This window comes from Saccopteryx bilineata, chromosome 4, assembly GCF_036850765.1.
Source record: "Saccopteryx bilineata isolate mSacBil1 chromosome 4, mSacBil1_pri_phased_curated, whole genome shotgun sequence".
NCBI lineage: Eukaryota > Metazoa > Chordata > Mammalia > Chiroptera > Emballonuridae > Saccopteryx > Saccopteryx bilineata.
Window position 1 is genome coordinate 197,940,700 of NC_089493.1, and position 27,758 is coordinate 197,968,457.

The 27,758-nt window shown below is 63.8% G+C and overlaps 1 protein-coding gene and 1 non-coding gene across 4 annotated transcripts; both read left to right on the forward strand.

Moving 5' to 3' along the window:
* Positions 1-324: 324 nt before the first annotated feature.
* TTYH3 (tweety family member 3) lies at positions 325-27,413 on the forward strand. 3 transcript variants are annotated; one of them, XR_010731098.1, is made up of 16 exons: positions 325-696; positions 12,642-12,811; positions 12,900-13,011; positions 13,180-13,400; positions 13,739-13,834; positions 14,194-14,266; positions 14,534-14,609; positions 16,847-16,902; positions 17,567-17,659; positions 19,512-19,604; positions 19,825-19,961; positions 21,565-21,738; positions 22,326-22,401; positions 23,076-23,176; positions 24,606-26,409; positions 26,451-27,413. XR_010731098.1 is itself a non-coding variant. In XM_066273503.1 (15 exons), the coding sequence occupies exons 1-15, from the start codon at positions 574-576 to the stop codon at positions 24,619-24,621; spliced, it is 1,617 nt and encodes a 538-aa protein (XP_066129600.1). In that variant the 5' UTR covers positions 325-573; the 3' UTR covers positions 24,622-27,413. The 3 variants fall into 3 exon arrangements, 2 of the variants coding, with proteins under 2 accessions (XP_066129600.1, XP_066129601.1); XM_066273503.1 differs by having other exon boundaries at positions 24,606-27,413; XM_066273504.1 differs by lacking the exon at positions 23,076-23,176 and having other exon boundaries at positions 326-696; positions 24,606-27,413.
* Positions 14,924-15,012, forward strand: TRNAF-AAA (transfer RNA phenylalanine (anticodon AAA)). The gene is given in 2 exon segments: positions 14,924-14,964; positions 14,978-15,012. It is a non-coding gene; the product is annotated as a tRNA-Phe (tRNA).
* Positions 27,414-27,758: the final 345 nt, after the last annotated feature.

The following is a 27,758-nucleotide window of genomic DNA, read 5'->3' on the forward strand; positions in this document are numbered from 1 at the left end:
CTTGGAACCCAGCCCGGCCTCTCCAGGCCGACCCTCGCGGAAGCTTAAATAAACAGGCGACCGCCCGCCCGGGTGAAGCGCAACCAGCATTCCAGCAACCACCTCCCATGTGCGGATGGGGAAAGGGCGCGGGCCCTCCTCCGGGCCTTCCTTGCCGAACGCCCCTCAGCTGCGGCCGGGAGGAGCCCCTCGGGTGGGCGGAGCCTCGCTCAACCGACCAATGACGGAGAGGGGCGGAGTTTTGGAGCGGGGAGGGGAGGGGCCGGACGGCCGCGGGCCAATAGCGGCGCGGGGGTGGTGTGGGGGCGGGCGGGGTCGCGCGGAGGAGGCGGCGGCGGCGGCGGCGGCGGCAGCGAACAAAGAGGCGGCGGGCACGGGCGGCCGAGCGCAGCCGAGCGCAGCCGAGCCGGGCCGAGCCGGGCCGAGCCGGGCCGGGCCGGGCCGGGCCCAGGAGCGCACGGGCGATGCGGGCGGCCAGGCCGGGGTCGGCGGGCCCCTGAACCCAGCGCCCCCCCCGGGGCCAGCGAGGAGCCCCGCCGCGGCCGCGCGCGCCCGAGGCCGCCGGGCCCCGCCATGGCCGGAGTCAGCTACACGGCGCCCTGGTGGGTGAGCCTCCTGCACCGGCTGCCGCACTTCAGCCTGCGCTGGGAGGCCACCAGCAGCCAGTTCCGGCCCGAGGACGCCGACTACCAGCAGGTGACGCGGGGCCCCGCGTCGAGGGTCAGGGGTCAGGGGTCAGGGCCCCGGGCCACAGCCCCTCCCCCGCCCCCATCGAGGCTCACGGCCTCCTCCTCCTCGTGGGTCGCGAGCCCTCCCTCTCCCCGAGGGTCGCTGTCCCTCCTTTCTGAGGATCTAACGACGACCCGTTTTCCATCGAGAGTCACGACAGCCCCTCACTTCTTGAGTGAGGGTCTCCCCTTGGGGTCATGGGTCTCTCTTGTCCCAGAATGTAAGGACCCTAATTCCTTAACGAGGGGCTCCCGGCCCTCCTTGCCAATTCAAGCTCCCCTTCTGGTGCCACTGAGGCCCTCTCTTCTGAGGGGGGGTTACATGGAGCCCCCCTCCCCTCCATGGAGCCCCCCTCCGCCAGCTGTCAGCTGCTGCCCAGGCCTCTGTCCCCCCCCCAGGCTGTTGCCAGCAGAGCCCCCTAACTATGGGACCCCACAGCGCTGAGACCCGCGGGGCTGCCGGGCTGTGGGGTGCACACAGAGTACAGTGTGCGCTGCGGTGACACCTGGCCCGCCTGGAACTGGGTGCCTGGGTGCCAGGACCCCTTGAGGGTGGAGGCCTAGCCCCAGCGACACAAGGGGGACCTCAGTCTGGAAGGCTGGAAGGGGGCTGAGCCTGGGCAGAGCCAGGGGGTGGCTAGGCCCTTTGCAGCCCTCTCCCCATCGACCGGGCTTTCTCCCTTTGGAGCCAGCCTTTGGCCGGGGATCATGCCAATCCCCAGCGCCAACCTTGTCACTGAGCCACTGCCCTTTGAGTGCAGGGCAAGGGACCAGGCAGGCCGCGGGCTTCTTCCTGCCCGGGGGACGCGGATGCCAGCAGCCCTCATGACCAGAGTGCCTGGTCACCTGGAACAGCTCTGGGCTTTTTCTGTCTGGCAATCATTGCACAGCCCCTGGGTGGGGTGGACATGGCTTTGCTGGTTGTCAAGGCGGCCTGGGAATCCAGTATTTCGGGGAGCATGTCCTACCTCGCCTATTCTGAACTCTCTTCTCTGTGGCCTCCCTGATCCAGGGGGGGAGAAACCTGGAAGCAGTGGGTGAGGGTCCCATGGGCGCCCCTGGCTCTGCAGGGGTGCCCCAGCTCCCCACCTCAGAGCTCCTCTGGTGCCTGCTCCCCCAGCCCTGCGGACCTGTGTGTGAGCAGATGAGAAAGGGGGCGAGCGATTGGTCCAGGCATGCCCGGAGCCAGCAGGACTTTATAAAACCCAACACCCACATTCTAGAAGCCCAGCTCTGGGGGGCGGCCAGTGTGGAGGCATCCCTCTCTGTGCTCCCCGGGAACTTGCTGTGTGTGTGTGTGTGTGTGTGTGTGTGTGTGCAGGCTCTGCCACGTCTGCCCTCGGGAGCTCTGCCTCCGGGGGCTCTGCTGCCACAGGCCAGGAGGCTGAGCTTTACTTGAGGCCCCCCCCCACTTGTCAGTTCTGCAGCCCCGGGCAGGCCCTGGGGCACCTGGGTTGTCTGACCTACACAGATTTTCTGCTGGCCTGTACACCTGTCTGTGCTGCCAACCAGGCTTCCACTGGCTGCCTGCTCCTGCCCCCCCACCCCCGCCCTCCCGGTCCCGTCCTCCCATGGGCCTCCTGGCTGGGGGTCTAGGACTCCTGTACGGAGTGAGCGAGGGTAGACACCAGAAGCCCTGGGAGGCCTTGGGGTGGTTGCCAGGCACCCCTCAGCGCAGCCTGGCCTCCTGCAGGACCCTTTGCCCCGAGAGGACCCAGGTTTCCGACCCAGCCTCTGTGAGCACTGTTCCCTCCTTCACTGTTGGGGGGCTCTGACTCACACTCTCTCCTGCCTCCTCTCTAAGGAGCAGAATTAGCCACTGAATAATTCATGGTGTGGAAACCAGCCTGTCTCCATCCCCCGCCCTCTCTGTTCCTGGCTGGGGGTTGTAGACTTGGGCATCTGTCCTGCCTCTGCCCTGGTGCTGGTGCTTTTGGGAAAGCACTTGACCTCTCTGTGCCTTCACTGCCTCATCCTGAAGCCTGGGCTGGTGTGCCTCCTTTACAGGGTCGCTGTGGGGATGGGAGGGCCCCGAGCTCTTGCTCCCAGTTGGGTGTGCAGCAGGGGGAGCTCCCTCCCTGGGTGGGTGGGCAGTGGGGCACTATAGGTCATGGCATAGGTCCACTTTCTGTCTCCCCTAGTGAAGCATTCCTAGCTGTGGGGGACCACTGCCCCTGTCCCATTGGTGGGTAGTGGAATCCCAATCCTCCTGACCTCTTGGCCTGGGAACCTGTCTGTCTCCAGCCCCAGCCTGGGCTGCATGGGTCTGACACTTCCCTCCTGCCCTGTGGCCTGGGCCTAGCTGTGGTGGGGACTTCTACCTCCTGAGCCATCCAGAGGGAAGGTGGGGCCTGATGTAGGAGTGGGGTTGGCATGGGTGTTCCCTGCCCCCACCACTTACAGTTGGGAGACCTGGTGAAACCCACTGGAAAGCCCCGGGGGCTACCCTGTTTCGGGGTGCTGTACGGGGGAATCTGTCACTAGCCTTTTGTCACACAAGCCTGGGAGATGAGGACTGTCTCCCTTGTGCAGATTAGCACACAGACTCAGAGAGAGACCGGCGCAGAATCCTACTTCAGACCTCTTCCGCCTGCTCCACTGGAGGAGCCAGGTCCAGCTGGGGAGGGGACGTGGGGGCTTTCCTGGGCCCCTCACCGCTGTCTGCTGCAGGGGATGTGACTTCAGGGATGAGGAACTGTCAGGAGGTTCTCCCAGAGCCCAGCCGGCCCTACGTGGGGGCTTTGGCACCTCTGCAAGAGCGAGGGTGGGATGTCACACCCTAAAGGTTTGCAGTTCCTCTGGGGACTGAGGGTCTCAGCTGCCAGGTTCCCAAGGCCTCCATCCTGGAGGGGAGGGACTCCCAGGCCGTGGCGCCCATTTCTAGGGGGTACGCAGTGCGGGTTCTGTGGGGCTGATGAGCTCTGTGGGGACGTGCAGGAAGGAGGCTGAGGGGCTTCTGGGGCTGCCTGTGTGTCCCACCTGTCACCTCCCTGCCAGGAGAGCCTGCTTGTGGAGGAAAAGTTAAAGCCTGGTATGGTAGTGCTGTGGTAGGGTCAAGACAAGGCCTGCAGAGCCTGGGCGGCAGGAAGGGCTTCGAGGAGGAGGTGCTACCTGGTCTCTGTGGAGGTTGCAAGCCAGGGTGTGAACGCCCAGTGGGCTGGGACTTGCCTGGAGCCTGGCCTGCAGTGGGCACATTGGTTCAGGTGGTGGTAGGTGCCCGCGGTTTGCCCACTGTGGGGCCCATTTCTTATTAGAGCCCTGATGCTTGGATGTTCCTAGCAAGACTCTAAAGATGAGACTGAGGTAGCTCTGCCAAGACCTTGGGGAAGAGGGTTCCAGGCAGTGGGAATAGCACATGCAAAGGCCCTGAGGTGGAGAGAAGCCTCAGCCCAAAATAACAGTTGCTCTGGTCTGAACATGCTGCCTGGGGAGGTGGTGAACGCTTTGTGTCCGGAGGTGTGCAAGCCCAGACTGAATGGCCACCTAGACAAGATCTGAGACCACTTGGGGGTCTCCCAGCAGAGACCACAGCACCTTATTAGTGTAATGGAGTTCAGACAAGGTCAGCCTGTGCTGGCTCCAGGCTGGTGGCAGAGCCGTCGTGTCCGAAGGGCAGGGCTGGCCCTTTTGTCGTCCTCACCACTGATCAGAGGGAAACTTGCTCTGGTTAAACAACGGCATTTATTGCTGCTCTTATAGTTTACAAGGAGAATGGACACTCAGGAGAATGGGGAAGAGCTTAGAAGTGCCGGAGTCGGTCTGCGCACTTACACTGTGGGGGAGGGCCGCTAAAACCAGAGGTGCTCTGTGCCCTTTCGGTCACCGGCCTTGAAACGTCAGGTATTTGGGTCCGTGTCCGTGTCCTTGGTGCTCGAGGCTTGACCTGCATCCCATGGTAGTAGCCAGGAGGCTCCAAGTGACAGGAACCAACCAAAGACAGAGCCCACAGGAAGCTGGGTGGGAGCATCTGTGGCACCCCCTGTGCGGACAGAGCTCAGGAGCTTGGCTTTGGGGTGCAGGCCCATGCTCGGGTGGGTGGGCAGAGAAGTCCCTGCTGGGCCAGATTGACTCGAGCTCTTTCTGTCTTGGCCAGTGTCAAAGTCCCAGGGGAGAATCCAGTTGGCTACGCTGGGGTCATGTGCCTGCCTTTGGCCAGGGGAGGGCTGGGTGGCTGGCTGCCTCTGCCCCCAGGTGTACACCTGCTGTGGGATGGGTGTTCGGGCCAAGCTCTGCGTGTGCTCTGCCTGGCGTTGGTGCAGGGTCTGTGCCACCAGGCTCTGTTGTTAGGCCTTTGGCTCCTGGTTTTTGAGGGTCTGAGGATGCAGTGACAAGCTGTACCCAGGGAACATGTGGCAAAGGGACATCAGCTGTTTTGTCCTTGGCTGGGGGCTCTTGGTCAGGCTCTGGGTGGGTGGCTCTGACCCCAGGCACAGCTGCCCTACCAGAGACTTGAGATTTTTTTCATAAGCATTTTTCTGGGGAGTCACCTTCAGTGGCCCTGGGGGTGGGCACCATGACTCCCACAGAAGCAAAACTGAGGCCAACTGGCCAGCCGGCATCTGTGAGCAGAAGATGTGGCAGGCTCCTGCTCCAGCCTGGCTCTCCCCTTCCTACACACACAGTCCCCGAGGCTCCCTGGGCCCCCGCAGGTGCTGGTTCCGGGAGGCTCAGCGAGTGTGGGGACTGGACCTCCCCTCCCCCCACAGGCAGCTCTGCTGAGTCCTCAGCTGGAGAAGAGGAACCGAATCTGCAGACAGGGACGGGTCACTGACATGGGAAGTGCCCCACATGGCCCACAAGGACTTGGGCCATGTGACCCGGGACAGCAGTGGGACCCCCGGAACAGCTGGTCGTGCTGTGCCCGCCTCCTGGGGTCTGTGGGAGCCTGCCCTTAGCCCTGTGCTGGGCTGGGACACACACAGCCCTCAGGCATCTCAGGGGCTTCCCGCAATCTTGGGAGCGTGAGGACGTCCAGTGTCGTAAGGCTCTAGTGGCACACATTCGGCACGGTGGCACCCAGAGCAGGAGCCACTCCTGCGGCCAGAGGACACCCCCAGCGAAGTTCCTGAGGCCAGTCCGCACGTGCCGGGGCCTGCCCTGGGGTCCCTCCTGGAGATAGAGTGGCAGATGCCAGCAGAGTTGGGTCTGCTGCCTGCCCAGCAGGGCTCCCAAGGGGCTCACGGCGTAGGAGACATGCTGAGGCAGGGGTGTCCCTGCCATGAATGGGGCTGGGAGCGCTGTGGTCCTCGGTCAAGGCCAGGCCTCCAACCCAGTGCCAGAGGCAGGATGGGGCTGCACTTGGTGCCAGCTGGCTGTGCGGCCACTGCTATTCTTGTCCAGAACCAGGGAAGGTTCCTGGGTGTGGGCTGGGCCCTCCGGGGACAGGGCTGAGTAGAGCTAAGCATGCCGAGGTCATGGTGGGCTGGGTGGGCTTGGAGAAGGGCTGCATGGGACCCCTGGTGAGCCTCCCGTTTTACTGCCCCTGCCGAAGGCGTGGGTTTCGTGTGCCCAGGTGGGCTCGTGCACACGCGTGTGTGAACATGCATGCCTGGAGTTCAGGCTCGTCTCACACTCAGGCCTGCACACACTCAGGCCTGCACACGCGTGTATGCACATGCATCCTGGAGTTCAGGCTCGTCTCACACTCAGGCCTGCACACACTAGGCCTGCACACGCGTGTGTGAACATGCATGCCTGGAGTTCAGGCTCATCTCACACTCAGGCCTGCACACGCGTGTGTGAACATGCATGCCTGGAGTTCAGGCTCGTCTCACACTCAGGCCTGCACACACTAGGCCTGCACACACTAGGCCTGCACACACTCAGGCCTGCACACATGTGCCACCCACCACCCTCCGTGGCCGCGCCCCTCCCCTCCCTGCAGGAGGCTGGATGAGGCCTGCCCCCCCCCCAGGGAAGGGCGGGTGGGTTGTGAGGGCAGGGGCGCCAAAGGGCCTGTTCATCCTGCTGTCCTTTGTTGGCCGAGGGTGTGCAGTGAGGCCCAGCTCTCCAACGCCTAGGTGACCCCTTCTGCTTCTGAGGCAGTGGCTGCCATGGTGCCAGCAGCCCAGCTGCCTGCTCGAGCCCTGTGCACCCCGGGTGGGTTCCTGGCCATCGTGAGGGGCACTCAGTCCAGGCCTCCTCCTCTTGGTAGAGGCAAGCCCTGGTGATGCCACGGGCGGCCTCTGGCTGCGTCTGAGGCCTGTGGCCCGGGTGCCCAGAGGTGGCCGCTAGAGAGGTGCTTGCAAAGTCCTGAAGAGCAGAGGAACGTCTGGGAGTCAGGCTGGGAGGTCCAGAGGGACCAGCATAGACAGGTGGCCGCAGCACGGCCAGCCCGGGCCCCCCCCCCCCGTGTCTGTTCCCTCAGAGCAGGTGGGCTGTGGGCCGGGACAGCCCTTCCACTGTGCTGGGCCGGCTGCGGGGAGGGTGCTGAGCAGCTTGGAGCCCGCGGGGCTCTGTCCATGTGGCCTCCGGAGGGCAAGGCCAGTGTGGGGTGTGCCTGTGGGGACGGGAGGCGTGGCCAGTGCGTGTCCGCGGGCAGCCTGCTGGCCCGGACCTTGGACCTCGGACCTTGGCGAGGAGGGTGGGGCTGGGACTGAGAGTGGGTCCCCCTGGGCTCCCGCACGGCCGGCCGCTGGCTGCTCTCCCCCAGGCGTGGCCGCACGCTCACCATCATGGAATTCGCGAAACCCAAGCCCAGCCCGGTGGAAATCTGGTTTTAATTTCTGCTGGCGTTGGGGAGCCGCAGTCAAGCGTGTTTGAGGGGCGGAGCAGTGGCTGCCCAGCCCGCTCTGCGCCCGCTGGGCCCGCAGCACCCATGCAGCCTGGCCCAGGGCCTGAGTGGGCCTTTTCTGGAGCTTTCCTCGGAGGGCCTGTGCCAGCTCGGACCCTGCCTTCCTCACTTAAGTGTGGCCTTCTGTCCGGGGAAGTAGGGGCCGCCCCCAGCTGGGCAGTCGGCAGACCAGCAAGCTTCGTGCGAAGCTGGGCCTCGGTGGGTGCTGAGGCAGAGGGCCAGCCCTTGGGGTGGGCAGTTGTGGGTGGGCACCTTCCCAACAGGAGACCCCAGACACACGCTTGGACCCAGTGCCTCCCCTTTTCTCACCCCACACCCAGGACTGCAGCCCGGACAGGTCTGGGTTCTTAGCAGTGCCTCCTGGACTCCCTGACCTGGTCTCTTTCTCTGGAGAAGGCAGTTCTGGGCTGGGATGTCCCAGCAGCAGTGGAGGGACCCCTGCCCCTGCCCCGGCCTGGCTGCCCCTCCCGACCCAGCAGAGGCCTCGGCAGGGTCCCCTTGCAGTCAGGTTGCCAGTTGGCCTGGGCCTGAGCCAGGATCCCCGCCCCACAGGGCCGCCCACCTGTGCAAGGAGCCAGCACAGGCTCACACAGGACAGCTCCATCCCAGGTCCCTCGTGCCCCCTGTCTCCTGCCAGGTCTGGGAGGACCTGCTAGGGGCTGGAAGCTTGTGGGGCCACCTGACAGGCCTCAGACCTGGGCCGGAGGCTTCAGTCCCTGAGCTCTGGCTCCTCCGTGTTTCCAAGGAGGGTGGGGCTGTCGGGGCCTTAGGGTACCCGGAGAGTGTGTGGGCACAGCGCAGGGCAGGGCATCCTCCTGGGGACGCTTCGTGGCAGGGTGAGGCGGTCCAGGGCTGTGGGCACCTGGGTGCACATGTGGCCACCCCAGTCCTCACTGCTTGTGCCTTCACTAAGCCCAGGGCATTGCTGGCGTTTCAGTGGCTGGTAGCCAGCGCTGTGGCCGGCGGTCAGGACATGGGCCCGAGCATCTCGCCTCACCTGACCGAGTGCTGACATCACTTCCATCACAGACGGAAAATTCCATTTGGTCAGAGCCCAGATGCTGATTAGACAGTTCCCATTCTCTTTCTGAATGGGCCCAGGGAGAAGTGAGGGGACGCCAGCCCATGGAAAGGGGAGGCGGGGCCCCCACGGGCGTGCCAGCAGGAGCTGATCCCTGGGAGTCTGCCTGGAAACTGGGGCAGAGGTCAAGCCTGGCAGCGGGCCCTGGCGGGGAGGAGGCGGCTGCCCGGCCTGAGGCTGGTTTGCAGTTCTAGGCTGGGACCCGGGTCCCCTCCTGTGTACATCAGGAGGGTGTGGTCACCTCCCTGCAGGCCTTTGTGAGGTTGTCCTGGTGCCCAGGGGCCCCATGAGCTACCCAGTGGGGTTGCTCTTTAAGACCCCAGCGAGGCCTGCCCTGTGGTGGCACAGTGGACAGAGCGTCGACCTAGAATGCTGAGGTCACTGGTTCAAGGCTCTGGGCTTGCCCAGTCAAGGCACATAAGAGAAGCAACTACTACGAGTTGATGCTTCCTGCTCCTCCGCCTTTTTTTTTTATGTGTATATGGGACTGTGGATATATGAGTGTGAATCTGTGATACACATGTGTGGGCATGACCATGTATGTGAATGTATGGGTGTAGGTGTGCGTATATGAATGTGTGGGCATGGGTGTGTGCATGTGTGGGCGTGCATGTGGGCATGTGTGAACATGTGCACCTGTGGGTGTGTGCACGCCCACCTTCTCTGAGCAGCCCTGGGCTCCCTCCCCTCCAGCAGCCAGGCACCCACCACCTCCTGTCCACAGCCCACTGTGTCGGCAGAGGGCTCCAGGCAGCACCCTCTTGGGGCCCTGGCTTTTCCTGAGGGCTTCCCGTGGATGTGCTGTGCTAATAAGTAACCCTGTGAGGGGAGTGATGTTACTGTCTCGGTTTTACACACGGGCAAACAGGCACAGAGGTTAGTCACCAACTCAGGGTCGCATCTAGAACCAGGCAGAGGAGTATTTGGACCTCAGCGTTCCGGTTCCGAGTGTTGGGCTCCACTCTAGGGCCTGAGTTGATGTCCAACCTGGGTGGTTCTTGGCCTCCTGTTGGTGAGACAGGCCGTTTCTTTTTTTTTTTTGTATTTTTTTTTGTATTTTTCTGAAGCTGGAAACGGGGAGAGACAGACTCCTGCATGCGCCCGACTGGGATCCACCTGGCACGCCCACCAGGGGCGATGTTCTGCCGTGACCAGAGCCACTCTAGCGCCTGGGGCAGAGGCCAAGGAGCCATCCCCAGCGCCCGGGCCATCTTTGCTCCAATGGAGCCTTGGCTGCGGGAGGGGAAGAGAGAGACAGAGAGGAAGGAGAGGGAAGGTGGAGAAGCAAATGGGCGCTTCTCCTGTGTGCCCTGGCCGGGAATCGAACTCGGGACTTCCGCACGCCAGGCCGACGCTCTACCGCTGAGCCAATCGGCCAGGGCCGAGACAGGCCGTTTCTACGCTGGATCTCGGCTCCTGGGGCACAGGCACCAGTGGGGACTGCGACAGCACCACAAACCACAGCGGCCGGAATCGACCTTGGTGCTGCCAGGGCCTCCCCCATGTGACAGTCGGGCTTGGAAGTGCCGTGGGCGGGCCTGACTGCCGGCCACACGGAGTCACTCTCACGTGGTCAGGCTGGGCTTAGGCCCACGCCGCCCATGACTGGCTGGGAAGAGCTGTTCACAAGGTTCTGGTTTTGTGTTTTAATTACAAAGGTAGTACATGTTAGTGGCTTTAAAAAAAAAGAAAAGAACAACCACAAAACCCCTACTACAAAGAGTAACCGAATCAAAGCTGCAGGAGAAGATCCAGGAGAGGTGCAGGTGCCGCCCGCCCGCCTCCGAGGGCCAGACCTGGCACTTGTCAGACGAGGGAGCCAGCGCTGCCTCCCCTGGAGCCAGGACCCGGCAGGGCCACTGATGCTTATCTTGCCTCAGCCTTCTCATCTAGCAAATGGGAGTGGGTGGTCCTGGCGCCACCGGGGCGGTGATCTGGGCGTGAGCTCTTTGAGTCCTGGCCAGTGTCAGCACCAACCCCTGCGCCCCTGCCCCTACCTCCTTGCCTAGAGGTCTCTCTCTTGGAGAGCACGTGCCTAAGTGCTATCGTTGAAGCAGCAGCTCCAGGCTAGCTGTGTTCTGGATGTGGGTGTGGGCCCTGCCCCCCCAGATTGTACCCTCCAGTGAGGGGGATGGAGGCAGTTAAGGGAGCAGAGGGTGGCCTCCAGTGGGGCTGTGCCAGTGCCAGGCAGAGACTGCGGGTGCCAGGGTGGGCAGGGCTTTGAAAGGGGATCCGTGGGGTGGAGGCTTCTAGGTGGGGCTGGGGGCGCCTGACGGAGGATGTGGGGAGGAGCTGGCAGTGTCAGGACCTGCTGGCTGGCTGGGGGCTGGAGAGGAGCTTTGGTTATGGAAGGGCAGACCTCCCTTCGAGCCAGGGCCCCAGCCAGCCCTTCCCTTTGTCTCTCCTGTGTGAGGGCAGGACAGGCAAGGCCTGCGGCACCTCGGGTGGGTGTCCAGCCTCTGCATTGAGGGGAGACCCAGGGAACCACAGATGCTGCCCATCCAAGCACCCTGATGATGTTCACGGACTGCCAGTATTGGGCAGTGTTGGGTGGGCTTGGGGTGGTGCCAAATACCAGACCTCCCCACCATGACTGTGTCCTGGTCTGTCTCCTGAGTGACCTTGGCAAGCTGCCCCCACCCTGGGCCTCAGAGTCCCCACTGTCACGATTGCCCTGGGACCTCGAGGGAGCCTTGGGCTGAGAGGCGGCTCTGGTGCCAGCCCCACCAGGCCCGCTTCCCTTCCCTGTCCAGCTGGTGAGCAGGTGGTCAGCTCTCCTGTCAGTGCAAGGCGGTGGGTGGCTGCACCCCCACCTGAAGGAGCGGTGGAGGGCTCCAGCCCCCCACACCCTCTGTGCCCAGACTGCTTGTTGGGCAGCCAGTGGGAAGGGCAGGTGCAGCCTGTGACTGTAGCCTCAAGGTGGTGCCCCAGCCCTCCTCAAGAGAATGCTATCCTCTCCCTGCTGCCTGGCAACTGTCTCCTGGGAGACAGCCCTGGGCACAGGGAGAGGATGAAGTAGTCCCAGTGCCTGGGCTGAGCTGCTTATCCTGGGGGGCCCCGCAGGGTAGGTCTGGGGTGTTCCACCCCCAGCAGCCCCCAGGTTTAGGCCCAGGGAAGACCACATTGCTGCATGTTTAGACGTGGGGAGGGAGGGTGTTTCCAGGTCCTCCTGAGGTCTGGGTAGCAGTGCCAGCAAGGACCGCTGAGGGCTGCCCAGTGGTCACACTACAACGGCAGTGGCACCCGTGGGCGGGCGCCTCCATGCGTCAGGCCTTCTGTGCGGCACTTGCTCTGCCCCCGTGAGGCTTACATGACCCTGCACGCCCCCCTGACAAAAGACGTGTGCTGAGGGTCCCGGGGGGGCCTAGATGTGGGCATGCCTGTGCTTTCTCCCATGGAGGCACTGTGATGTGTCCACCACCCTCCCCTTTGAGAGCCTGGCACAGCGCTGAGTCCACAGCAGGCATCTTTGCCGGTCAGGTCACCTTCTTCCCATGAGGGACCCCAGCCTCGGTACCAAGGGTGCCCCTGGGACATGGTGGAGAGTTCTGGCCCTTCAGGACACAGGAGCTTACGGGCTTGATAAAGTGGCTAAGCCCTGCTGCTGTGCCTGGTTCTGCTACAGACAGGCATGGCCTGGACTGAATCTGGTCCTACCCCCCCTGGGAGGCCATGGCTGTGTCCTCTGACCACCCCCATCACGCACCTTCTCACAGGGTCTGTTGGAGGACCCCTTTTCGAACACATCCTGCCTTGGATTCTGGGGCACGGAGGTGATAGGCTCCCACGGGGCAGATAGGTAGGTGAGTAGGTATTAGGAGAGATGGACCCTATGGCCTTGCCCACCGTGGTCCCTCCGAGTGGAGCTTTCTGGGTTTCAAGACCATAGACGCTGGGATTCCCCATCCCCAGGCTACGTGAGGACTCTGGGAGAATGTGCCAGGCGCCCTGTGCCCCAGCACGGGTGGCATCTGCTGGTACTGGTGTCAGCAGAGCAGCGAAGGGCCCACATGTCCAGCACCGCTTCCCTCCTTTGCAGGCGCTGCTGCTGCTGGGGGCTGCCGCGCTGGCCTGCCTCGCCCTGGACCTCCTCTTCCTGCTCTTCTACTCCTTCTGGCTGTGCTGCCGGCGGCGCAAGAGCGAGGAGCACCTGGACGCTGACTGCTGCTGCACCGCCTGGTGCGTCATCATCGCCACGCTGGTGTGCAGGTGAGCACGGCGGGCCGGGGGCGGGGCCTGCCGGGGGCGTGGTCAGGGTAGGCCAGGCCCCGCCCCTGACAGCCCCGCCCTGTCCCAGCGCTGGCATCGCCGTGGGCTTCTACGGCAACGGGGAGACCAGCGACGGCGTCCATCGAGCTACCTACTCGCTCCGTCACGCCAACCGCACAGTGGCAGGGGTCCAGGACCGGGTGAGTGGCTGCCGACATAGGAGGGGTCTCTTCTTGCAGCTCACCCCCTTGTCTGCACTCCTGTGGGAGCCGGGGAGCCCGTAGGGAGAGGCTGGGCGGGGCAGCTGAGGGGTGGGTGGGCGTGGGCGGGGCTGCCCCTGCGCAGGCTAACCCGCCCACCTGGTGCAGGTATGGGACACAGCGGCTGCCCTGAACCGCACGGCGGAGCCCAGCCTGCAGAGCCTAGAGCAGCAGCTGGCCGCACGGTCCGAGCCCCTGCGGGCGGTCCAGCGGCTGCAGGGCCTGCTGGACATGCTGCTGGACTACACAGCTGCCATCCCGTTTTGGAAGAACGCGGCTGTGTCACTGGAGACACTGGCCCAGCAGGTCGATCTCTATGACTGGTACAGGTGCGACCCGGCCCTCCTTCCGTCCACCCCACCTGGCTCTCCAAGGGCCAGTGGGCTTTCAGCACCCAGTGCCTGAGGGTTTGTGAGTTGAAGGGGCTGGGCTCCCCGCAGCCACTATGGTAGGAGCTCCCCATGGGGCCGTGTGCTACAAAAACCATTTCCAGTCCATAGTCCCAGGACTGTCCATGGAGGCCCTCTGCGTCCCAGGCTGTTTGCCTCGGTTCTGTGGGGCCTAAGGTCCAGATGCCTAGCCTGCCCAGCATCCCGCCCTTGCCACCCTCATCCTGGGCCCTGTCCCCCGTCCCCTGTGCCCAGCCCACACCTCCATGCGCCCACAGGTGGCTGGGCTACTTGGGCCTGCTGCTGCTCGACGTCGCCATCTGCCTGCTGGTCCTGGTTGGCCTCATCCGCAGCTCCAAGGGCATCCTGGTCGGGTGAGTCTGTGGCTGGCAGCCACGGGATGCAGCGAAGCACCCATAGCTCACCTTCCTGAGCCAGCCCTATCCTCACCCTGCCCCGGCCGCGGGCCAGGCACGGTCTGCCCAGGGGAATAGCCGCGGGACGCAGCGAAGCACCCATAGCTCGTCTCCCTGAGCCGGCCCTGTCCTCACCCTGCCCCGGCGGCGGGCCAGACTCGGTCTGCCCAGGGGAATAGCCAGAGGTCCTATATGGACAGACTCCCAGACGTGCCCAGGGACCTGGCCCTCTGGCCTGCAGGCCAGCAGGTGGCATGACCCTCCCGACTTCCCTTCCCCTCCCCTGGGGGATGCTGATTGACTTTCATTGTCCCAAGGGTCTGCCTGCTGGGGGTCCTGACCCTGGTCATCAGCTGGGCAGCACTGGGCTTGGAGCTGGCGGCGTCTGTGGTGAGTGGCAGTGAGTGGTCACCATCAGCTGGGCCTAGAGTGGGAGTGGAGGCGAAGCCACACCCCTCACCCCTGTCACCTCCCATGGGACACGGAGGGCACACGATGGGTGGGTCCTGCCCTTGGGCACACAGCAAGTCAGTGCCCCACCCCAGGTTTACACTCTATGTTCCTGAGTGAGACCAGACCCTGGGGGCCAGGCGCTACATTTAAGAGCTGCGGGTTGGGACGTGGTCACCCTGTTTTCCTTGCCTGCGTCCATCCCAGGGCTCCAGTGACTTCTGTGTGGATCCCGACACCTATGTGACCAGGATGGTGGAGGAGCACCTGGTGCTGAGTGGGGGTGAGTGCACAGCTGTGTCTGAGCTGGCGCCCTGTGGCCGGGCTGGGAAGACATCCTCACCCTGGCGGACCCTCCGTCTGGCTCTGGGGGAGGCAGGGCCCACCCAGATCAGGAAGCTAGTGAATGAACAGTAAGAACAGTAACGCTTCCCTCAAGTGGAGACTCTGAGAGTGAGGACAGGCACTGTGTGAGGCCAGTGATGACGGGGTGGGCGTGAGGAGGTGAGCAAGGAAGGGGAGCAGCAGGGACGGTGCTGCTTGAAGCAAGCAGTCAGGGTGGCCTGCCAAAGAGGTGGCATTAAAATTGAACCAGTGGCCCTGGCCGGTTGGCTCAGTGGTAGAGCATCGGCCTAAAGCATCGGCCTGGCGTGCAGGAGTCCTGGGTTCGATTCCCGGCCAGGGCACACAGGAGAAGTGCCCATCTCCTTCTCCACCCCTCCCCCTCTCCTTCCTCTCTGTCTCTCTCTTCCCCTCCCGCAGCCGGGGCTCCACTGGAGCAAAGTTTGCCCGGGCGCTGAGGATGATTCTGTGGCCTCTGCCTCAGGCGCTAGAATGGCTCTGATTGCGGCAGAGCGATGCCCCAAGATGGGCAGAGCATCACCCCCTGGTGGCCATGCTGGGTGGATCCTGGTTGGGCGTATGTGGGGGTTTTCTCTGACTGCCTCCTTGTTTCCAGCTTCGGAAAAATACAAAAAAAAAAAAAATTGAACCAGAGAAGGCTGTGCATCTTGTGCAAAGGCCCTGAGACAGATACAAACTTGATGTATTCATGAGGCAGAAAATAGACCCTTTGGGAAAGGACAGGGTAGGAAGGCGTCAGAGACAGATTGTGGTCAGAAGTTTGTACTGTGCTCCAGGGGCCTGTTGAGGGTGGGGAGCAGGGAGGGATGTGGCCTGTGATTGGGTGTCTTTGTCAAAGCGTCTTTGGGCTGCTGGAGCAACTGGGGGTCAAGGGGTAGCAGGGGACAGCTGCATTCCTGTAGGCAGGGGACAGGGCAGCCTGAGTGAGCAGTCAGGAGGAGACCGGGCTGCACAGAGAGGGGAGGGGACGGGACTCCCCAGAAGTTAGGGTGCAGGGAGGAGGCAGGAGGGTTCCAGGGCTGTGACTGAGCTGGGGACAGCAGGGGGTGCTAAGTGGCCCTCCTGGGACTGTTCTTCCTGCTTTGCCTAAGAGACCCCAGGGGATGGCTTATTTTGTTAAGGAACTATTTCCACCTAAGCACTAGAAGTCCCCCTGTGGAGGAAGGGTAAGCCTGCTCTGCTGGGGCTGGCACGGATGGGGACAGCTGTCCCTGCCGCTGTCCCAGGCCTTGGTCAGCCCGCCTTCTCAGGTCATCGCTGCTCTGGGTCCTCGAAGGCTACATCCACCCCACACATGGACACAGACACTCATATGTGCAGACACACAGAAACACTTGTTCATCCACATGTGTGGGTAGACCTGTACCTATATACACACATCATGCATGCATAGCATGGGTCACGAGCACATGAATGCAGTGCACACGCAGCCGTGCACACGTGTACCCGTGCACGCACACACGCAGCCGTGCACACGTGTACTTGTGCACACACGCAGCCGTGCACACGTGTACCCGTGCGCGCGCACACGCAGCCCTGCACACGTGTACCCGTGCGCACGCACACGCAGCCCTGCACACGTGTACCCGTGCGCACGCACACGCAGCCGTGCACACGTGTACCCGAGCGCACGCACAGCCGTGCACACGTGTACCCGAGCGCACGCACAGCCCTGCACACGTGTACCCGAGCGCACGCACAGCCCTGCACACGTGTACCCGTGCGCGCACGCACAGCCCTGCACACGTGTACCCGTGCGCGCGCGCACAGCCCTGCACACGTGTACCCGTGCGCGCACACGCAGCCGTGCACACGTGTACCCGTGCACGCACACACGCAGCCGTGCACACGTGTACTTGTGCACACACGCAGCCGTGCACACGTGTACCCGTGCACACACGCGCAGCCGTGCACACGTGTACCCGTGCGCGCGCGCGCAGCCGTGCACACGTGTACCCGCGCGCGCGCAGCCGTGCACACGTGTACCTGAGCGCGCGCAGCCGTGCACACGTGTACCTGAGCGCGCGCGCGCAGCCGTGCACACGTGTACCTGTGCACGCACACACAGGTGCACACGTGTACCCGAGCGCGCGCACACAGCCATGCACACGTGGACGCAGACGGCGCAGTCGCTCAGCCACCGCCCTCTCTCCGCAGACATCCTGCAGTACTACCTGGGCTGCTCCCCGCGTGCCTCGAACCCCTTCCAGCAGGTGAGAGCCCAGCTGCTCCTGCCCTCGGAACCGGGCAGGGGCCCAGTCTGCAGCACCAAGGAGGCCCTGGGCCCCTCGTCTCACAGCCGCAGCCCCCAGGGCCCACTCTTGGCCCGCTGACCCTGGGAGCTGTGGGGAGACCACTGAGCCACCACGAGCACATGTTGATGTCACTGACTGCCCCTCGGGTGACGGCCAGGTGCCCTCGGCACAAGCCTTTGGGGGGGCTTGCTTACAGCACTCCAGTCCCTGAACCCCTTCACTTCCTGGGTTGCCCATGGCCAGTCCTGCAGGGCAAAGCCAGTCAGTGGGCATGGAGGGTCCCAGGGAGGCCTCAGTGTGGGAGGGGCCTGTGTTCATTCCGGAATCGCTGGGCAGTGTGGTCCTGGTGGATTTGAATGCAACCCTCAGCCCACTCTTCAGTGCTCTGCATGATGGCAGGGCCCCGGGGGCCCTGAGGACCACCCGTCTGTACTTTCAATGATCTGTATCTTCTGGGTGCATGGCACCGGGGGGGGGTGTCCTACAGAGCACAGTGCCAGGCACCCCCTCTGGCCCTGGCACGGCCAGCCCACCCTGGATGCCCTGTGAGTGGGCGGGAGCGTCTGGAGGGAGAGACAGGCTGCCCACCCCTGCTGTAGTCAGCCGGCTTCTCTGTGCACAGAAGCTGTCCGGCAGCCACAAGGCCCTGGTGGAGATGCAGGACATCGTGGCCGAGCTCCTGAGGACCGTCCCACGGGAGTACCCAGCCACCAAGGTGAGGGCGTGGTAGGGCCGGGGTGAGCGGGCCCCACACAGAGCACCTCCTGCCCTGTCCCTCCACTCAGACATCTCTGTGTCTCTCCTCCCTCCTTCTCTCCTTCCCTCCTTCCCTGGAAATTTTTGGTGGTTTTTTTTGTTTTGTTTTTTTAATTCTTTTTATTTTAAAAATTATACAAACTCTTTATACTGTACTGTAAAAATGAGGAAAATAGGAACAGGTACAGGAATAAAGTAAGGTCCTGGCCCGGCATGGCTCCTGCACGAGGCGCACCTGGGGACCGAGGGGACCCTGCTTTCCCGGCCCTCGGGGCCAGCACATCTCTCCCTCACGGTGCCATTGCCACACTGCCCACGCCGCCTCCCGAGGTGCTGGCCGTCTGCCGGAACCTGACCTGTGTGTGCACCACCTCACAGCCGGCCCTCTTAGTGAACTTAACAAGGGTTAGATTTCAGTCTTTTATGCCCATAAAGTTACTTCAGTCAGGAAGGGCGCCGTCTTGGATCTTTGTAACCTAGCGGACAAGTCGGTGTGCTGGCCTGCTTGGGCGCTGTCACAGAGTGCCGCGTTGGGTGGCTTTGACACGTACGCCTCAGAGTCCTGGAGGCTGGAAGTCCAGGGTCGAGGCGTGGGCAGGGCTGACTTGTGGGCCTCTCTCCTCGGCGTGTAGACGGCCGTCTCCTCCCTGGGACCTCACATGGTTGTCCCTCGCTGTGTCTCCGAATCTCCTCTTATGAGGACACCAGTGAGACTGGGTTAGGGTCCCACACCATATGATCTCATTTGACCTTAATCACCTCTTCACAGAGCCTGTCCCCCAACAGGCATATGCTGAAGTGCTGGGGGCTAGGATGTAAACATACGAGGTTTTGGGGAGGGGACACAGTTCAGCCTGTAGCAGGAAGTTATCCTGAAATCCGTTTCAGGGTCACACAGGGTCCTTAGGAATGTGTCACGGGAGTCAGGCAAGGGACCACTGTCACCTGTGGTGTTCTGTGCAGCTTTCCATGGCGATGTAGATGGTGCTGTGCGCGTGTGTGTTCACACACAACAATGCAGACCCACACAGTCGGGCTCGCTCTACACAATGTTTCCAATAATGTTTGGTCACTTAAAATGTCATGAGAAGTTTCCTTTGTCTTTAACAGTTTTTTAAAAAGACAACTTTTTTTTTTTTGTATTTTTCTGAAGTTGGAAACGGGGAGGCAGTCAGACTCCCACATGTGCCTGACCAGGATCCACCTGGCATGCCCACCAGGGGGCGATGCTCTGCCCATCTGGGGCGTCGCTCTGTCGCATCCAGAGCCATTCTAGCGCCCGGGCCAACTTTGCTCCAGTGGAGCCTTGGCTGCGGGAGGAGAAGAGAGAGACAGAGAGGAAGGAGAGGGGGAGAGGTGGAGAAGCAGATGGGCGCTTCTCCTGTGTGCCCTGGCCGGGAATCGAACCTGGGACTCCTGCATGCCAGGCCGACGCTCTACCACTGAGCCAACCAGCCAGGGCCTAAAAAGACAACTTTTAAAAGAACCATGTCCCTGACAGGAGACCTGGGTGTTTCTGTACCTCCCAGTACAATAAAGGGACTACATAGGGATGGCCGCATTGGACAGGCGTTTGTGGGTCCTGCTCTCCCCTCTGTCATTGCACCCTCAGCTGTCCCCTTGACACCAGGCCACACTCTGGTGGTGCAGTTTCTAAAAGCCCGGGATCCTCAAGGCGTGTGCAGGGCTGAGGCTGGTCTCCATGGCAGGGGGTGGGGTGGACCAAGACTAGAGAGGTCCCCAGGACCCTGTGACTGGCTTGAGTGACCCTCCCAAGTGCGGTGCTGACCTTCCGTGGTGTGTGCCCCCAGGACCCTCTGCTCCGTGTCCAGGAGGTGCTGAACGGCACAGAGGTGAACCTGCAGCACCTCACAGCCCTGGTGGACTGCCGCAGCCTGCACCTGGTGAGAGCTGCTCCTGGGGCCGGGCCTGCAGCTGGGGGGCCGTGGGGGGGCTCATCACGGGGGGGGGGGGCTCACCCCGGGGGGGGGGCTCAGCCCAGCCTCGAGTCCAGGTCCTGGGGAGTGGGCTGGGAGTCTAGGCTGCTGTGAGCTGGGCGTGACCCCATCATGTCCTCTCCTCTGGTCTTGGTGGCCTGGCCGGCGCTGTCCCCGCTGGCCTCAGGACTACGTGCAGGCGCTCACCGGCCTGTGCTATGACGGCGTCGAGGGCCTCATCTACCTGGCCCTGTTCTCCTTCATCACGGCGCTCATGTTCAGCTCCATCGTCTGCAGCGTCCCCCACACCTGGCAGCAGAAGAGGTGAGGCTCAGAGAGGCCGTGCAGCCTCCCCAGGCCGCAGTGCACGGGATCTCTTAGGGACCTGCCTCTGGACAGCCCCTGCATCGTCCCCGGAGACGGAGGAGTGTCCTCCCCTCTTAGCACTCTGCACGCCTCTGCAGAAACTTGAGACAGGCGGTCCTCTGTGAGCTTCCCGTTCACAGGAGCTCAGCCTGCAGGAGCTCCCAGCCCAGGCCGCACGCCAGAGCAGAGCAGGCTGGGAGCGCCACAGGCTCCATGCACCCGCCACGCCTCTGGCTGAGCTCAGAACGTCTTGTTCCTCTGCCCACCCCGGGCGCAGGTGTGCAGGGCTGTGGCTGAGGAGGCCGGCTGGCCGGCTGTGGGGACTCAGCTCTGTAGGGAGGGCCCCAGGTGCCTGTGGGCTCCATGTCCCACTCAGCTGGGTGACTGGGATGACAGATACTTCCTGTGGGGCCATTATGTTTCTGTCTTTGAAGTGGGGTCCTGGCAGCCTGCCTCAGTATCCCCAGTCAGTCCTGGGCTGGTGGTGTATCGGATGCCATGCCTCTTCCCTTCCTGGGCCCCCACAGAGAATCTCCCGTGGTTACCACCTCCCCTCCTGCTTGGGCTGTGGCTGCTTCTGCGTGGCCCAGCGTGGCCGGCAGATAGCTCAGCTCAGACCTTTCCTGTCCTCTGGATTTCTCCCCCATTGTTCTTTGTTGTGATGGTGATGACAAGGCTGCCAATGATGGTGATAATGGTGGTGGTGATGATGGTGATGGTGGTGGTGGTGGTGATGATGGTGATGATGGTGGTGGTGGTGATGATGATGGTGATAGTTATAGTGGTGGTGATGATGGTGATGGTGGTGGTGGTGATGGTGATGATGGTGATGATGGTGGTGGTGATGGTGGTGATGGTGGTGATTAGGATAGAAGTAATAAATATGGCAGCTACAGGACAGTGTCTAAGAGCACAGCCCTAGAACCATATGGCCTGGATTTAGATCCTGGCTCTACCCTTGTTTATTGGTGCCTATGGACAAGTCACTTAACCACTGTAGGCCTCAGCTTCCCTGTGAAGTGGGGGTTGCAAGGGTATGCAGCCTGTAGGGTCGGTGGGCACTGGATGAGTCACTGTGAGCAAAGGCTCAGCCCCGGGTGTGGCTGGGCATTGGTGCTCAGTCAGTTGCTGCCACTGTCCTTATCTCACTGCGGTGAAGACCCTCTGTTCAAGGCCACCCAGCTTGTGCTGAGAGGTCAGACATGAGCCCAGACCTGGCTGACCTGTGCCTTCCAAGGGTGTAGACAGCCCCTATGGGCTCAGGCCACCCAAAGGCACAGGCTGGGATTTGCAGGGCCAAAGGAGGGCACCCAACCTCCAGGCATTGAGCCTCCTGTGCTCGTTCAAGACAGACTCTGCCCTTCCTCTCCTCGCAGATGGTCCACGGCCCCGTGCGCAGGCCGAGGTACAGGCCGTGGGCACCCTGTCTCACAGAGAGCCGGGTGACTTGCCGGGGTCGCACTGTCTGTGGGGTGGAGCTGGGTCTGTCTGCACCAGAGCCGCCCCCGCAGGCCTGTGGCTGCTCCACGTCAGGGCCTGAGCCTGTGCGTCCCTCCCACAGGGGCCCCGAGGAGGATGGGGAGGAGGAGGCGGCCCCGGGGCCGCGGCCGGCGCACGACAGCCTCTACCGCGTGCACATGCCCAGTCTGTACAGCTGCGGCAGCAGCTACGGCAGCGAGGCCAGCATCCCGGCCGCGGCCCACACCGTCAGCAACGCCCCCGTCACCGAGTACATGTGAGTTGTGCCGGGCGCTGGGCAGCCAGGCGGGGACTGAGCCCGGGTCAGCTGCCGGGGCGCAGTGTGGCCGCAGCGAGCAGGAGAGGGGGCGTTGGAGGAAAGGACAGAACCACCTGCAGGGGGCCATCCCACCGTGGGGGCCACATCGGGGCTGGACCTCCCCCACCCCGGGGGTGCTGCCCTGGTTTTGGGTGGGCTCCGCCTAGTATTGGGTGCCTCCTGGGCCCAGGCACAGCTGGGTCAGGCCACAGGGAAGCCACCTGGTCAGATGGAGGGTCTTCGGGCGCCAGGAGGGCTGTGGCTACAGGCCCAGGCCCGGCCACATGGTGGGCAGGCAGCCAGGTGCAGGCCGGCGGGCATGCTCGGGCCCACCGAGTCCATGGTTACTGTGCTGGGTCCACAGGAGCCCTGTGGCTTGATGGCGGGCAGCACCAGGGCTGACAAGAACCACAGGTGTGCCCACCCTGCTGAGGTCAGGACAGAAGGGGACACGAGGTCTGCTTGGCTCCAGACCAGGCCCTTGGGCTTAGAACTGGGACCACCCCGGCCAGTGGTCACTCACAGCCCGTCTCCTCACTCCTCAGGAGCCAGAATGCCAACTTCCAGAACCCGCGCTGTGAGAACACCCCCCTCATCGGACGCGAGTCCCCACCCCCCTCAGTAAGTCTCGGGTCTGGAGGGGAGGGGTGCTGCCCTGCCGCCTGGGTGGTCTGCTGGGGTCCTTTGTGGGCATGCAGCTGGACACGGGGCTGGGTGTGCTCGCAAGCTGGTCCTGACGGGTCCTGGGCCAGAGCGGACAGCCGGGGGCCGGCGGCCTGGCTCCAGCTCGGCTCCGAGGGGCCTGGACTTCTCTCTTCCCGCCCAGCTGTTTCCTCTCCTTGTCCTTTGACTTCCTGAGCGCAGCCCAGGCCTCGGCCCTGACCACTCCAGCCTGGCCTGGCGTCCCTCAGCCTCACAGCTGAAATACGGAAGAGTGGACGGGGGGTTTTTATGCCAAAGAGAAGTAGCTCCCAGAGAGGGGCCCCCAGGAGGGTGTCCTGGAAGAGGTGGGCCACAGGACAGGTGGCCAGAGAGGCTGCAGGCCACCTTACTTCTGGAGTGCCCGCCCGCCTGTGTAGTGGCCCCATTGTGCCCTGCAGCACGGAGCTGGCCTGGGTGCCCTCGACCACTGGGGCCTGGGGCTGTGCAGGCTCCCAGCTGTCCCCTCCTCAGGCTGCTGTCCTCGTCGGCACTGTGCCTGGCCCCACGGCCTCCTTCAGCTGGGCCCACACCCTGGTGTTGAGGCCACACTCTCTCTCTCTCTCCTGCACCCCTCCCACCCCGGGCCCTCCTAGCGGTATCTGGCTGCCCTGGACTCTGGCAGCCACACGGGCTGGCACTTTAAGCCCATGGACAGTGCCCGAACGCGGTGGTGGCCGTGCCCTCAGAGCGACAGGTACTGACCCGCCCGGGTCCCCTGCCCTGTGCACCGCCCGCCCGCCTGCGCCCCTGTGCCTCACGCTCTCTGCTCACCGTTACCCATTCACCAGGGCTGGCCGTGGGCCCATCTCAGAGCAGTGCCAGGGGGCCCACTCTTGGTGGGTACAGGCCTGTGGGCCCTGTGGCGTCCAGCCCAGCCTCAGAGACCGCTGGTGCTGGCCTTCGCCTGTCACTCTCACATCGAGACAGGGAGCCCCTCCCCACCCCCGGCCCAGTTGCAGGTGGCCACAGCCCCTCTTGTCACCTCCCAGCAAGGAGACTGTCCACCACACCCCCATGCATGCCTGCTCCAGGTCCTGGGGTGCAGCCAGCAGGCTGGACCCTGCGGTGCGCCCTGCATGTCCTGCGGTGCACAGGGACGGGGCAGACGAGTGTGCACGCGGCGCCCAGTGTCCCCAGTGCTGTGTGCCTGCATGGGCTCCCGGGGGTCTGGGCTGCAGCCCTCGTCCTGCCCTCAGTGCATGTCCACGGAACGACAGGGCCCCAAGGCCACCGCTCCCTCCCCCGCGCCCCTTTCATCCCTCCCAGCTTTCTCCTGCAGGAGCTCTGGGAGGGCTCTCAGGACCGGGGACCTTGTCCTCCTCACCAGGCCCTGGGGACTGGCGGGTCGTGTGGCTGTGCAGGCTCCTCACCCACTGGTGACCTGCAGCGTGTCTCACCTCTGCCCCACGCCCCTGGGCACAGGGCTCCTCGCACACTGCCTGGCGGTCTCACGCCTCCACATGTTCCTGAGTGCACACGCACACTGAGCGAGGCCGTTGTGTTTGAGGTTGGACGAGGGAGCTGAGACGCACGCTGTCCCTCCCGCAGTTGCCTGTCCCGCGTCTGTGACAGGTTCCCCGCCTGAGCGGCTGCAGCATCAGCTCAGCCTGAGGGGCCTGTGTGGCCTCCTTCCCCAGGGTGACGGGACAGAGTGGCCTGTGGCCCTGCTGCTCTGGGGCCTCAGGGGCCTCCTGAGTGCCTGGACCCGCCTGCCCCGACCCCTGCATGGTGCTCCGCGCCTGGCCCCTCAGCCGCTGTCCCGCAGGGCGAGGAAGGCCTGCGTGTGGCCTTCAGGTCTCAGGCACGGGGGTCTCCACGCTCTGGCTTCTCGGGGTGGGCAGAGCTCTGCCTGGCACGGCGCTCACATGCCCGGAAAGGGTTGGGGCTTAGGATGCTCATCTCCGGGCTGGCAGCTGGTCCCGTCCTGCGTCGGGGTCCTCGGGGGCTCGCAGTCCCCGCGCTGGGCCTCTGGCCCCTCCTGTGCCCCCCCAGGGCTGTGAGCCCTGCTGTCCTGTCCGGCTCTGTCCTGTCCTGCTCCCAGGAGTGCTTCCAGTTCGCCCGGCCGAGTCCTGTGCCAGCCTTGCCCGTGCCCTGCTCACCGCGGTCTCCCTCTCTCCCCGCAGTACACATCCAGCATGAGAGCCAAATACCTCGCCACGAGCCAGCCTCCGCCCGACTCCAGCGGCAGCGGCCACTAGACCGCCGAGCCAGCCGCTGCCCCGCGTGCCAATCGCCCTGCTTCTCCCCGAGCCAGCACTGCCGCTTCCACGGGGCCAGGCCCCTCGCCCGCCCTCCCCTCCCCGCAGGAGCCTGGCGTTCCCGGCAGAGCCCCCGGCAGCTGGAGATGTGGGAGCTCCGGGCCACGCCGTTCTCAGTTACACACCTGGACACGGGCGCGCTGCCACGGACACCAGGCCCTCGCGGCCCTGCCCCGTGCCCTCTGCCCTCTGCCCTCCCAGGGTTTGCAGCCACAGCGCCCTGCTCCAGGCCGGACGTGCCCCCTGCCGCTTGGGGACCACGCCTTCCCTCTGCAGCCCCAATGCTTCTGTGGCCACTGGAGTGTCCTCTGCGCCATGCCTCCTGGCTCCTCTGCAGTGTCTGTGCCCCCTTTCTCTCCCCTGACCGCAGGTGCCCTCCTGCTCGTTGCCAGATGCCCCGGGGGGCTCGCCTCTGCCTCCCACCTAGCCTCACTCTCTCCCTCAGCACCCGCAGCGCCCGGCCCTCCGTGGTGGCAGGAGGACAGCAGGTGGCACGCCAGGACCGGCCACTCCCCCAGTGCAGCTGCCCTCTCGGTGCCAAACCCCCTCCCCGCCCCTCGGCAGCTTGTCCGGTTTGTTCTTTGCACTAACTGACCACACTCGTCATCTCCAGGCCGGCGGCTGCGGGCCCCGCACACCCCCGTCCCCTTTCCTCCAGGACAGGTGCCGCGTCCGGAGCCCGGCCTCGGGGGCTGTGTCCGAGCTGCCGCTGAACGAGCCCTTGGCCCCTCCACCCCCCGGGACTAACCACTAACCTCACCCCGCCACACGGTGCCCCGGCTGACCCCGCGAGTGGGCCCCCGGGTCCAGACAGCCGGCTGGGAGTCAGGCCGGGGTAGCCATTTCCTCTCTGGGCGCTGCTGGGGCGGCGGCAGTGGCCAACGGGCAGCCTTGGGCTTGGGAGAGCGCCCCAGGCTGGTCCTGCCCCAGGAGGACTGGGCTGTGAGGCCACGGTCCCTGCAGCCTCGCTCTCCCTACCTGTGAAGTGGGAGGAACGCCTCCCTAAGGTGCTTTTGGCTTTAGTGTACAATGTTTGCTGTCTCCTGCTGTGGGGAGCGGCCAACCCCGGCAGGAGGGAAGGTCCCCTGCCAACCCCAGCCGGCCTGCCTCTCACAGAGAGGCCTGTACGCTGGGCAGCTGGGTGCCCAGCCCGAGGCAACAGAGGGTGCCCAGCAGGCAAGGGAGAGGCCCCGGGCCAGGGGCCAGGCAGCTGGTCAGGCAGTTTACAGACTCCCAGGCAGTGGGCTGCAGCCCCTTCCCTGGGGCCAGCCTGAGAGAGGCCGCCATCCCTTCCTCTGGGACCTTCCTGCCGGTGTCTGGGACCAAAAGGGTGGAGGCCGGGCTCCATCTGCCCTGGGAAGGGAGGGAGGGAGTGGACTCACATCTGCGCCCCTGGGCATTTCCGGACCTCACTGCACTGCGTGGTGTGCTCCAGGCCCCCACGAGGTGGGGTCAGCCCCCCTGCCCAGTCTGTCCCCTGGGCTCCACCCCGTGGCCCAGTGTTCAGGCCTCTGGTCAGGAGGGTGGCCCAGCAGTCCCGCCCGAGGCCTGCCATGTGCCATGCTGCTGCTCAGCCCAGCCGGCTGGCACGGCCACCCCAGTGTGGACGTGGGCAGCACGAGTGGCTGCCCGGCCTGGGCCTGGGCCGACGGGAGCCCACTGTGCGCGGGTGGGTGCCCGCCTGGGCCGACGGGAGCCCGCTGTGCGCAGATGGGTGCCCGCCTGGGCCGACGGGAGCCCGCTGTGCGCGGGTGGGTGCCCGCCTGTGCCGACGGGAGCCCGCTGTGCGCGGGTGGGTGCCTGCCTGCCTGCCTGCCTGTGACCTCGGGGTTCTTCCACTCACTGAAGTTGAATAAAGGATCAGGGTTCAAACCTGAGCTTCCTCCATGGAGTGGGTGGGTCCCACGTTGTTTTTTGGGTTTTTGTTTTTTGGGGGGCCCCCTCTCCTAGCCACCCCCTCATCCAACTGACCTCTCCACACCCATTCCCACCCCTGCACCAGTGGGCGGTGGGCCCCTTAGGCCCTGAAGCATCTTGGAGGGGGGTCTGACCGTGTGGGGGACAGGAAGGCCACAAAGCCCCCCAGCATTCAGCCCCCCACAAGGCCGGGTGAGCTGGAGGCCCGGGCTGCTACTGCAGGTTTGGGCAGTGGGAGGCCCAGCTGGAGGCCCCTCACCCTTCTGGCCACACCCACCCATCTCACTATGCAATTCCAGTCCGAGCTCTGTTCCCCTCCCCACCCAGGACCCTGCCCAGCCCCCAGGGAGAGTGGGTGGCAGCCCCATGGGGGGACTAGGGGTGGGCTTGGGGGGGTTTCATTTAGCCATAATGGTCATGCGCTCGTGTTTGTTATACATAATCTTTCTCGATATAATTTGGTTGAGACTCTGACCCTCCTGGTTGCCTCCTGGCCCTGTCCCCTCCTACGTATCCGAGCTGACCAGGGACTGAGCCATGGGGCACTGACCTCTGACCTCTTCAGGACCACGGCTGGATGTGCTGTCGCTGGTTTTTGTTTTTTGGTGTTTTTTTTTTCAAACTGGGTTTGGGGTTTGATTTTTATATCTTTGGGGCTTTATTTTTCTTGGCAAATACTAAAATCTTGTCAATGTAATTTCTGTGGTTTCTATTCAGCTTGGGTTTCATGTTTTAAAATAAATTTTAAGAAATAGGCCTCCGAGTTGTTTTGGCTCGTGCTGAAGTCTGGGCAGGGCAGCCACGTGCGTGCGTGCTGAGACTCGGGGACCCGGCAGGGCAAGTGGAGGGTGTTGGGCTTCAGGCTCGGGGTCCCGGGCGGGGCCTCACGGGGGTGGGGCCTCTGGTCAGGAGCGTTGGGGGCATGGAGCAGGGTCTCTAGGTCATTATAAAAGCCTCCTTTGCAATCTGGATATGCAGAGGAGGGACCCAGGGGACAAGAACTGCCCTGTGGAGACTTCACTGCCACCACCAGGAGAGGTAACAGAAGGGGCAGAGGCTGGGGGGGGGGGAATGTGGGTCTCCAGGAGGAGCATGTCCTGA